This window comes from Hyperolius riggenbachi, chromosome 10 (assembly GCF_040937935.1).
Source record: "Hyperolius riggenbachi isolate aHypRig1 chromosome 10, aHypRig1.pri, whole genome shotgun sequence".
NCBI classification, from domain to species: Eukaryota; Metazoa; Chordata; class Amphibia; order Anura; family Hyperoliidae; genus Hyperolius; species Hyperolius riggenbachi.
The window spans coordinates 234,447,476-234,459,792 of record NC_090655.1 but is presented as its reverse complement, the minus strand read 5'-3'; the positions used below and the strand labels follow the sequence as shown (position 1 = coordinate 234,459,792).

The window sequence follows — 12,317 nt, the reverse complement described above, 5'->3', positions numbered from 1 at the left end:
TTAATAACGCATCAGATGAGGAACAGTCTGCTTTGGTGGACAGAAAGGGCGAATCTGTCGACCCCGTTACTAATTTGCCAACCGTCTCCAATCATTGTGACTACAGATGCCAGTCAGTGAGGTTGGGGAGGGCACCTGTTAGGACAGGTTGTACAAGGTGTCTGGAAACAGAAAGATTCGACTCTCCCGGCCAACATCCTGGAGATCAGGGCAGCATACCTAGTCCTTCAGAAATTCAAGCCCTTCCTCAGAGACAAGCGAGTGTTACTACGCATGGACAACCGTACAGCGGTGGCATACGTATCCAAACAGGGCGGAACAAGATCCAGGACTCTTCTTCAGGAAGTGGCTCCAATATTCAATCTAGCAGAGAACTATCTCCTAAGCCTTTCAGCAGCCTATATTCCGGGTCCGGAGAACACGGAGGCAGACTACCTCAGCAGAAACCGTTTAGACAACAACGAGTGGACCCTCAACGACAACATCTTTCAGATGATCTGCAGTCGGATAGCTACGCCGGAGGTGGATTTAATGGCGACATCAGAAAACACAAAATGCAAGACCTTTATGTCCAGATGGCAGTCCAGAGAGGCAATAGCGACGGATGCTCTATTAGCGGACTGGAATTTCAAGGTGGGATATGTGTTTCCCCCAATCCCGTTGATCCACCACCTGCTTCTAAGGTTAATAAGAGAGTCAGTCACGCTGATAGCAGTAATTCCCTTCTGGCCGAGGAGGCCTTGGTTCCCGCTACTATGGCATTTGAAATCAGGGGAACCTCTGAGATTGCCGCAATGCCAAGACCTTCTACACCAAGGTCCGATCATGCATCCAGACCCAGGCAGACTGGAGTTAACAGTGTGGACATTGAAAGGGAGAAACTTGAAACCCCTAGGCTTCACAGAATCAGTTATTGACACAATATTGAAGGCCAGGAAGCCGTCAACTAGATTATCCTATCAGAACATCTGGGAGAAAATTATACCCTTCATGAATCAACTACAACTCGATCCATTTAAACCAAAGGTAAAGGAGGTACAACAGTTCCTACAGACAGGTGTGGATAAAGGCCTGGGCTATCACACTTTAAAAGTTCAGGTCTCGGCTTTATCTGCACTCACCGACTTTAGGTGGGCCCTGCACCCCTTAGTTATACAGTTCCTTCGAGGGGTAATGAAACAAAGGCCCCCCACAAAGACGATTTTTCCTAAATGGGATCTACCTCTTGTGCTGAAGGTTCTAGCAGAGGCACCATTCACACCACTAGTAGACTGTGATTTATTACATCTATCTTACAAAGCTGTATTCCTAGTAGCTATCTCATCGGCTAGGGCGGGTGTCAGAACTCCAGGCCTTAGGTATAGAAGAACCATCTTTAACATTCTTTCCAGACAGGGTGGTCCTTAGGCCAATTCAGCACTTCGTTCCAAAAGTTGCATCCCTGTATCATTTTAACCAGGACTGGACTTTACCTACTTTCTGGCAGGAGGATAGAACATCCCCTCATCCGTTAGATGTGGGCACCGTCTTGAAAGAGTATATTTCAAGAACGGCAGCTATCAGGAAATCGGAGAGACTTTTTTATAATTCCATCAGGATATAGAAAAGGACTTTCAGCATCATCTAGAACAATAGCAAACTGGCTAGTTAAGACTATCCAGGAGGCTTACAAAATGAGTGGATTAGTGCCACCAGAGCAGGTCCGTGCCCACTCAACTAGGGGCATGGCAGCCTCATGGGCAGCTTTTGCAAAAGTGTCACCAGAGAAAATTTGCCAGGCAGCAATTGGAGCTCTCTAAACACATTCATGAGGCATTACAGAGTAGACCCAGCAGCGAACTCCTCTGTACATTTTGGTGCAAGTGTATTGAATATAATGCTGTAAATAATGTATAGATCTAATTAAAACTTCTGAATTGCACCTCATCCCTCCCGATGTTTTTATTTGACTAGTTATGTCCCCTATCGTGCTGCCATGGAGACATATGGAATAAGAAAATTGGATACTTACCTGCGGTAATTTTCCCTTTCCAGATGTATCCATGGCAGCACGAGGCTCCCTCCCTAGATTCGGTGATTCCGAGTTACAAGACTGGGGAGGGACGCTCTAGGGATTTAATTTATTCACTATTGGTCCTATAGGGGTGAAGTGGGCGGGACTTAACCCTATCGTGCTGCCATGGATACATCTGGAAAGGAAAAATTACCGGCAGGTAAGTATCCAATTTTCCTTAATCTCTGCTGTGCTCAAACTTTAGTAATCAACGGCGTGGAATTATCGGGTCACCTCGGAACTCCCTTCACACATGGAGACTGTGGCCCAGCGCCCATAGGAGAACACAACCCACCAACCCCGGCAGTAGCTTCTTTAATCCCTCAAGCCACCAAACATCCCACCAAAACCCGCCAGGCATAGGATCCCACCGGAACAACATGATTACATTGTGTATCTCATACTGACCCCAGATGTAACAGCGCATTATGTTACATTGTGTATCTCATACTGACCTCAGATGTAACAGCTCATTATGTTACATTGTGTATCTCATACTGACCCTCAGATGTAACAGCTCATTATGTTATCTTGTGTATCTCATACTGACCTCAGATGTAACAGCTCATTATGTTACATTGTGTATCTCATACTGACCTCAGATGTAACAGCTCATTATGTTACATTGTGTATCTCATACTGACCTCAGATGTAACAGCTCATTATGTTATATTGTATATCTCATACTGACCTCAGATGTAACAGCTCATTATGTTATTTTGTATATCTCATACTGACCCCAGATGTAACAGCGCATTATGTTACATTGTGTATCTGATACTGACCTCAGATGTAACAGCTCATTATGTTACATTGTGTATCTCATACTGACCCCAGATGTAACAGCTCATTATGTTACATTGTGTATCTCATACTGACCTCAGATGTAACAGCTCATTATGTTATATTGTATATCTCATACTGACCTCAGATGTAACAGCTCATTATGTTACATTGTGTAGCTCATACTGACCTTAGATGTAACAGCTCATTATGTTATATTGTATAACACTGTTCTGTTCAATCACCCCCTCTCCTTGCTCAGCACATATATGTATTATAATATTTAATAGCAATGCCGCCGTGCATTACATATTTATACACACCTTCCGTATAAATATGAAATTGTAAATTTGAGTTCAACATATTCCCATAGCGCTTTATATAGAAACAGTGGGTGGCCCTGAAAAGGGCCTTTTTGTTTTAGTCAGAATCAGGGAAGCGAGGAGTTTAGCCTCCGAAGCCGTAGAGGGTGCGCCCCTGGCGCTTGAGGGCGTACACCACATCCATGGCGGTGACCGTCTTCCTCTTGGCGTGCTCGGTGTAGGTGACGGCGTCCCGGATGACGTTCTCCAGGAAAACCTTCAGCACTCCGCGGGTCTCCTCATAGATGAGGCCGGAGATGCGCTTGACACCCCCTCTGCGGGCCAGGCGGCGGATGGCGGGCTTAGTGATGCCCTGGATGTTATCCCGGAGCACCTTCCTGTGCCGCTTGGCGCCTCCTTTCCCGAGTCCCTTCCCGCCCTTTCCTCGGCCAGACATGACTGCGATATTGTTTCTTCTCTGCTACTAGAAATGAATTGATCTGTGCTGCCGCCTCCTCTCCTCTTATACAGTCTGGGCGGACCTGAGGGGAGACTGCACTGAAGAAGGCGGAGCCACAGGCAGATTTTGAATGTTGTTTAAATATACTCTTTTCTGCATCTTTTCATTATATGTACTTATGCAGTAGATAGATGGTCAATATGTAGCTTTTTGTCGTTTAGCTGCAGTAATACGTGTACATTTGTACTGCTCAGACACTGTATTTGCAGAAAATCGTTACTCCACTGCAAAATGTAAATACCAGTATGTAGTTTTATAACTAACTGCTAAATGATAATTACGGTCGATTTGTTTCTCAAGGATTACATTATTTTTGCATGATAAATCTCTACAATATCTTCTATGTCCTTGTAAACATGCGGACCTAATAGGAGACTGCAGTGAAGGGGTGGAGCGAAGGGGCTTTTTCCCTTCTCGAAAGGAGCTGTAATGATTTCTTATCAGAGGCGTGTGGTTTTGTATTGACAGCTCGCTGTAGTGCTGCCGACTTCCACAAAAATGAAATGACAATTTGGAGATTAATCTCTCATCATTCATTTCTGTTAATCCAGACGTCAGTCGCTGTGGCCGATTGCTGATCATTATGGTCTTCTAGTTCATGCAGTAAAATATCTGTCATGTAGCTGCTAGGGCCATAAATAGATATGGCAATATAGTAGTGTTTTTCTACATTCAGTTGTATCTGTGTAGACGGTGGTAGCAGCTGCAACGATATAACAGGGACAGAAAACATGCATAGCACTGATCACCATCGACGGATCTGACAGGAGGCGCTCACAATCATTCCTATTCCAGTCACCAGTGGTGATTGTATGGGGAGTGCATTGCAGGAAGATGTTGGTAACGGTTGATGAAAGATTGAGGAGAAATAGATTATTGGAAATATAGGAAAATTCTTATATTTGGAAGCTGTATAACCGGCTCGGTCATTCGGAATGGGAACGGAGATGGAACGATGCTGGGAAGGAGGAAGTAAAAGTGACGGCGGAAGCGGTTTCCTGTATGGTATTTTCGCAGGATTTATAGGAGTGTGGCGCAAATCCATTCCTGCCTGACAGAATAATTCTGGGATTATATAGTTGGTAGGGAGGATCTTTAAAATTGCTGGAAAGGCGGTTAACTATGCGCGGGATATTCGAAGATATCAGCTATTGCTAATCAGATTTATCGCCTTTCGTTCTTGTACTGGGGAGACGACTATTAGAAAAAGGTCATGTCTGTGAAGCAAAAAATCTTTCCTTGTGTGAACCGCAGAATACCGATACGCGCCAGCACAAAAATCTTTGCACTTATTCTACAGATCACTACAGAAAGATCTGAGCAAGACCACCTAGCTGCAGGTATAGAACGCTCAGCAGATTATGCAGCATATATATCAGCTCTGTGTAGACAGTGTGGGCCAGCACCCACGCTGATCCCGCGCATAGTTAACCGCCTTTCCAGCAATTTTAAAGATCCTCCCTACCAACTATATAATCCCAGAATTATTCTGTCAGTCAGGAATGGATTTGCGCCACTCCTATAAATCCTGCGAAAATACCATACAGGAAACCGCTTCCGCCGTCACTTTTACTTCCTCCTTCCCAGCATCGTTCCATCTCTGTTCCCATTCCGAATGACCGAGCCGGTTATACAGCTTCCAAATATAAGAATGTTCCTATATTTCCAAGAATCTATTTCTCCTCAATCCTTCATCAGCCGTTACCAACATCTTCCTGCAATGCACTCCATACAATCACCACTGGTGACTGGAATAGGAATGATTGTGAGCGCCTCCTGTCAGATCCGTCGATGGTGATCAGTGCTATGCATGTTTTCTGTCCCTGTTCTATCGTTGCAGCTGCTACCACCGTCTACACAGATACAATTGAATGTAGAAAAACACAGTACTATATTGCCATATCTATTTATGGCCCTAGCAGCTACATGACAGATATTTTACTGCATGAACTAGAAGACCATAATGATCAGCAATCGGCCACAGCGACTGACGTCTGGATTAACAGAAATGAATGATGGAAGTCGGCAGCACTACAGCGAGCTGTCAATACAAAACCACACGCCTCTGATAAGAAATCATTACAGCTCCTTTCGAGAAGGGAAAAAGCCCCTTCGCTCCACCCCTTCACAGCAGTCCCCTATTAGGTCCGCATGTTTACAAGGACATAGAAGATATTGTAGAGATTTATCATGCAAAAATAATGTAATCCTTGAGAAACAAATCGACCGTAATTATCATTTAGCAGTTAGTTATAAAACTACATACTGGTATTTACATTTTGCAGTGGAGTAACGATTTTCTGCAAATACAGTGTCTGAGCAGTACAAATGTACACGTATTACTGCAGCTAAACGACAAAAAGCTACATATTGACCATCTATCTACTGCATAAGTACATATAATGAAAAGATGCAGAAAAGAGTATATTTAAACAACATTCCAAATCTGCCTGTGGCTCCGCCTTCTTCAGTGCAGTCTCCCCTCAGGTCCGCCCAGACTGTATAAGAGGAGAGGAGGCGGCAGCACAGAGATCAGTTCGTCTCTAGTAGCAGAGAAGAAACAATATCGCAGTCATGTCTGGCCGAGGAAAGGGCGGGAAGGGACTCGGGAAAGGAGGCGCCAAGCGGCACAGGAAGGTGCTCCGGGATAACATCCAGGGCATCACTAAGCCCGCCATCCGCCGCCTGGCCCGCAGAGGGGGTGTCAAGCGCATCTCCGGCCTCATCTATGAGGAGACCCGCGGAGTGCTGAAGGTTTTCCTGGAGAACGTCATCCGGGACGCCGTCACCTACACCGAGCACGCCAAGAGGAAGACGGTCACCGCCATGGATGTGGTGTACGCCCTCAAGCGCCAGGGCCGCACCCTCTACGGCTTCGGGGGCTAAACTCCTCGCTTCTCTGATTCTAACAACTAATACAAAAAGGCCCTTTTCAGGGCCACCCACTGTTTCTATAGAAAGCGCTATGGGAATATGTTGAACTCCTCAAATTAATTACAATTTCATATTTATACGGAAGGTGTGTTTAAATATTTAATGCACGGCGGCATTGCTATTAAATATTAATACATGTATGTGTGCTGAGCAAGGAGGAGAGGGGATTGATTGAACAGTTATACAATGTAACATAATGAGCTGTTACATCTGGGGTCAGTATGAGATACACAATGATGTTTTTCGGGGGGGGGGGGGGGGGAAGAGATCCTATGCCATTGCCTGGCAGTTTTGGTGGGGATGTTTGGTGGCTTGAGGGATTAAAGAAGCTACTGCCGGGGTTGGTGGGTTGTGTTCTCCTATGGGCGCTGGGCCACAGTCTCCATGTGTGAAGGGAGTTCCGGGGTGACCCGATAATTCCACGCCGTTGATTACTGAAGTTTGAGCACAGCAGAGATACAGAAATGTAAGCTGCTCGTGACTAGGAAACGTGACCTTTTATGGAAATAAGCGATGCTTGAAAGATAAATGTTTTTTTTACATCGGTGAATGTGCCGCATTCTCATCCTTTTGTGAATATAAGAGTGCTGTCATGTCGCCTCAGTGTAGTGAGCAGTCAGAGCCACCCACACTGTCTGCTAAAGAGCTTTATGCATGTTAATATTGTTTTCTTGGTGACGCTCCACGTGCTTCATCCCAGGCATATTTATTGGTCCTTTGCTAGTAATAATCACTTCTATAGATGCTATGAATAGTAGTAAATAATCGTTAATCAACTGTTTCCCATCTCGCACCTCTAATACTGTGGGCGACCTTGGCAGTCATACATATGACTGGTAGAGACTAGATTGTGAGCCCCTCTGATGGACAGTTAGTGGCAAAACAACAGTATACTCAGCATCACTACATAATATATCGGCGCTTATATAAATAGAGAAGCTTTTGCAACTGTGATTGGTGGAGGCAGAACAGTTTATGATTTGTTGATATACATTAAATATTCTCCCGCGGTTTCCATGCCTCCCTCCGAATGTATAGAGGAAATGGAAACCCGTTTTGTGGTCTTTCTAGGGTGATATTTAGACTTACTACACAGTGATTTGTGTGATAACACATTCTGCGTCTATTATGTGCGGAAAGGAGAATACACTCAGGAATTGTTATGGTTTACGTTAAAATGAAAGGACCTCTTTTTCTAACTCGCATCCGCTGTTTCCCCATCGCATAGCTCTCACAGCACCGTGATGCCGGAGGAGCAGATGGGAGGAATCCTCAGGCACTCTTATGAACGAAAGGCATTTGAATTCATTTCAAATCTCCCACGTGCGGTCTTTCCCGCCATTTCTGCGATCCCCACAAACTATGAACTCCCAGAATTAATCGGACACGATGTGCAACTCAAATAAACAAAAACCCTACGTGAATAGTTTTACCGCCGGGGCTTCCATCATAGATCTTTCAGCGGCCGCTATATCAACATGTTCCTGCATTGCTAGCATCATACATTCTGCCTGCGTGACGTCACCTCTACCCGTGCACAGCCTGACGACTAATAGAAGCAGCCGGTGATCGGTAGGATGAACGGGGGGGGGGGGGGGATGAGGAATATTAAAGCAGCAGTTACCACACCGCTCAATGTTGCGCCTCCAGCAATTTTATTGAAAGCCCGATAGATTGTAGTGCGCAGCTTGCCCGACTGCTCGCTACACTGCGGTGATATGACAGCACTTTTATAGAGAAAGTGGGTGGCCCTGAAAAGGACCTTTTGATATAGATATAGGAAGAAGAGTCTCGCTTAGCCCCCGAAGCCGTAGAGGGTGCGGCCCTGGCGCTTGAGGGCGTACACCACATCCATGGCGGTGACCGTCTTCCTCTTGGCGTGCTCGGTGTAGGTGACGGCGTCCCGGATGACGTTCTCCAGGAAAACCTTCAGCACTCCGCGGGTCTCCTCATAGATGAGGCCGGAGATGCGCTTGACACCCCCTCTGCGGGCCAGGCGGCGGATGGCGGGCTTAGTGATGCCCTGGATGTTATCCCGGAGCACCTTCCTGTGCCGCTTGGCGCCTCCTTTCCCGAGTCCCTTCCCACCCTTTCCTCGGCCAGACATAATTACGACGCTGCTTCTTCTCCGGTGTAGAGACACACTGATTATTGTCGCCGCCTCCTCTCATCTTATACAGTCTGAGCGGACCTGAGGGGAGACTGCACAGAAGAGGGCGGAGCCACAGGCAGATTTGTAATGTTGTTTAAATATTCTATACTCTTCTACATCTTTAATTAGTTGTACTTCAGCAGTAAATGGTCACTGATTAGTTTATTTGCCTTTTAGCAACAATTATATATGTAGATGTGTAATCAGAAACTGTATTTTCAGAAAATAGTTCCTCCACTGCAGAATTTAAATATCGGTAATAACTAACTGTGCTAAATAATGATAACGGTCCATCTGTCTCGTTATATTATTGTGCTATATAAATCTGTATGACGTTTCTTCTGTCTTTGTAAAGCAAGCGGACCTAATGGGAGACTGCAGTGAAGGGGTGGAGCGAAAATAGGAATTTTCCTTTTTCTTCTCCAAAAGAGCTGTAGTGGTTTCGTAAGTGCCGATTTTCAAGATACGAAATGTTTTGTAGATCAATCTCTCATCAGAGCTATTTCAGCTGCCAGTTATTGTGGCCGATCGCTGATTATTATTCTGCCTTCATTGCAGACTTCAGGCAGACAGTAGAATGTTTTGTAACTGCTGGAGCATAGAAGAGAAACAATTTCGTTTTTTTCCCTACATTTAACTAACTGTACAATAGGCGTGAGCAGCGGTAACACTTGATCTCCTAACAGAACACAGTATTGTACCAATCATATCTGTAGCACTGATACATAGCCACGCCACCCACTACTCATAAGATGGACGCACAATCCAATTCATATCCTGGTCACAGAGTAATGCACTACCATGTTCTGTATGTAGCACTGGCATGTTTATCCAGCACTACAGAGAACATGTCACGGGACTGTCAGTATATCTCTGCCAGTAACCGTGAATTGAGGCTGGGATAAGTACAAAGGGCGGCTAGACAAACACTGGCGGTGTTTCTGCCGAAAATGGAAGCAGCGACCAGGGAAAGATTGAGCGCCTCTCCAGAGCAGCGGGAGATTTACTGATCCTGCCTAATGCAGCAGCCAGACACCGAAATGTACCCATGCTAATCAATATACAAACTAACACTGGCGTACGTATATCCATGCTCTGTGTAGACAGTGTGGGTGGCTCTGAAAAGAGCCTTTGGGTTCTGTACTGTGTGTGGGTCCAGCTGCTGCTGCAGGGAATTACTTGCTCTTGGCGGCCTTGTGGCTCTCGGTCTTCTTGGGCAGCAGCACGGCCTGGATGTTGGGCAGGACGCCCCCCTGGGCGATGGTCACCCCACCCAGCAGCTTGTTGAGCTCCTCGTCGTTGCGCACGGCCAGCTGCAGGTGGCGGGGGATGATGCGGGTCTTCTTGTTGTCCCGGGCGGCGTTGCCAGCCAGCTCCAGGATCTCAGCGGTCAGATACTCCAGCACTGCGGCCAGATAGACCGGAGCTCCGGCCCCCACCCGCTCCGCATAGTTGCCCTTCCTCAGCAGACGGTGAACACGGCCGACTGGGAACTGCAGCCCGGCCCGGGAGGAGCGAGTCTTGGCCTTGGCACGAGCCTTGCCGCCTTGTTTGCCTCTTCCGGACATGATAACTTCAGGAATACAGATAACTCTCAAACACGAAATTAACCAAACCCGCCCCTCCTCCTGCCCTATATACTCTGCAGCCCGCCCCGCGCTGCCACCTGATTGGCTGCTATTCAACTCAACCAATGGAATGCAGGTCCTGCTTTCCACCAATCAGCAAACTCTGGGCGTTCCTCTGAGCTGAATCAGCCAATATGATTATCTTCAGGTTCTCAGTAATGTGTTTTGCACACGGCGCTTCTCCAGCCAGTGAGAGGGAAGGAAATCATCAGCCAGTGACGCTGCCCAATAGTGTAGAGAGAAGTGCTGCAGCCTGATTAGCATAGGCCGCCTATATAAGGAGGGGAGGCGGCGCTGCTCCTCATTGTGTCTCCGCACTCTGCAGAATTACTGAGAATCAGCATGGCGCCTGAACCAGCCAAGTCCGCCCCGGCGCCCAAGAAGGGCTCTAAGAAAGTGGTGAGCAAGACTCAGAAGAAGGACGGCAAGAAGCGCAGGAAGACCAGGAAGGAGAGCTACGCCATCTACGTGTACAAGGTGCTGAAGCAGGTGCACCCAGACACCGGCATCTCCTCCAAGGCCATGAGCATCATGAACTCCTTCGTCAATGACATCTTCGAGCGCATCGCCGGGGAAGCTTCCCGCCTGGCTCATTACAACAAGCGCTCCACCATCACCTCCCGGGAGATCCAGACCGCTGTCCGCCTGCTGCTGCCGGGAGAGCTGGCCAAGCACGCCGTGTCCGAGGGCACCAAGGCCGTCACCAAGTACACCAGCGCCAAGTAAACTGCCCAGCAGGGCCCCATACCGAGCATAATAACCCAAAGGCTCTTTTAAGAGCCACCCACTCGTTCATTAAGGAGCTGGTTTATGCCATTCCTTCCTTATGTGCTGTAGTGACAATACATTATAATTGTTCACCCATAGCTTTTGCAGGGAGGGGGAGTTCCCGCTCTTGAGGATATCGAACACATCCAGCCGCATGGCTTTATTAATTACATAAATGTGGGAACGGAAAATGTTTTAATAGTTAAGTCGGACTCTGTACTCCGTTGAGCAGTAGGTTTATCCTGCAGTGTTATTTCAGCAGTCATCAGCCGCACACGTTTATTAAGAGACCTATGGAATCTGGATACCTGGAAATTCAGTAGTCTGCTGAAGCATACAGCACACAGTTCTCTCCTTATACGACTAAGTTTCCGGGCATAGATCTGGATTGCCCCGGTTGTTTATGCCGCACTTTATTCAGAGAAGCAGATAGTCCGTATGGAGCTTTCTGGTATAATGCGGACGCACTGGCCAGGGACAGAACTTGTTCATTAATTTATAGAATCTGTCCTGACAAGTCTGTTCAGCTGGCGGGCTTGTTCAGCAGCGTCCTAGCCGGCGTACTGGAAAGCGTTAATTTCTCTAACCAGAACAGCAATACAATGTAACGGCATGTATGTACGGCGGATGTTAAGAAATAAATGTATCTGTTTAAAGCGCAGCCCCTCAGCCAGCAACATATATAGAAATTACCGTTTTCAGCACATTTTCCATTAAAAGTATTACTTAGGACTTTGATATTTAAATACAAGAACATAACATAAAGGAATGTCGGTGAACGTGATAACTGATGGGTCGCCGCCAAACCATCCAGATATCTGATCTGCTGGGAAATCCGGGCACTCCGGCAAAACATCCGACTAGAGCCCCCCGGAGTTCTAGAACGCTCAGCTCGGTTAGATCGGTCCGTGTGTGGAGCGAGGAGAATTATTACTCCTCCCACTATAACTCCCCGCCGTAAGTGGACTATTAATTGTTGTATTGAAGAATATTCCATAAATAAGATTTAACCAGGCAGCTTCTCTAACAAAGCAATATTATGGCGGGACATTTAGCCAACGTTCTCCATTTGCCAATCAAATAACATATTCGATCAGCCTGGCCAATCAGAAGACAGAATGTTGTATAACAGGCATATCAGCATGCAGGGGGCGTGGTGTGGGCCTTAGGGGATAAT

The 12,317-nt window shown here is 46.7% G+C and overlaps 5 protein-coding genes across 5 annotated transcripts; 2 read left to right on the top strand and 3 right to left on the bottom strand.

Annotated features, from left to right (window-relative positions):
- Positions 1 to 3,283: 3,283 nt before the first annotated feature.
- Positions 3,284 to 3,595, bottom strand: LOC137536931 (histone H4). Its single transcript, XM_068259104.1, has one exon. It carries the CDS (start codon positions 3,593 to 3,595, stop codon positions 3,284 to 3,286), a length of 312 nt encoding a protein of 103 aa, XP_068115205.1.
- A 2,637-nt stretch (positions 3,596 to 6,232) lies between these two features.
- On the top strand, positions 6,233 to 6,544 carry LOC137536930 (histone H4). Its single transcript, XM_068259103.1, has one exon. It carries the CDS (start codon positions 6,233 to 6,235, stop codon positions 6,542 to 6,544), a length of 312 nt encoding a protein of 103 aa, XP_068115204.1.
- Positions 6,545 to 8,387: 1,843 nt separating this feature from the next.
- Positions 8,388 to 8,699, bottom strand: LOC137536929 (histone H4). The gene has a single exon (XM_068259102.1). It carries the CDS (start codon positions 8,697 to 8,699, stop codon positions 8,388 to 8,390), a length of 312 nt encoding a protein of 103 aa, XP_068115203.1.
- A 1,220-nt stretch (positions 8,700 to 9,919) lies between these two features.
- Positions 9,920 to 10,312, bottom strand: LOC137534869 (histone H2A type 2-B). Its single transcript, XM_068256552.1, has one exon. It carries the CDS (start codon positions 10,310 to 10,312, stop codon positions 9,920 to 9,922), a length of 393 nt encoding a protein of 130 aa, XP_068112653.1.
- A 402-nt stretch (positions 10,313 to 10,714) lies between these two features.
- On the top strand, positions 10,715 to 11,098 carry LOC137536928 (histone H2B 1.1-like). The gene has a single exon (XM_068259101.1). It carries the CDS (start codon positions 10,715 to 10,717, stop codon positions 11,096 to 11,098), a length of 384 nt encoding a protein of 127 aa, XP_068115202.1.
- The last annotated feature ends 1,219 nt before the right edge of the window (positions 11,099 to 12,317 follow it).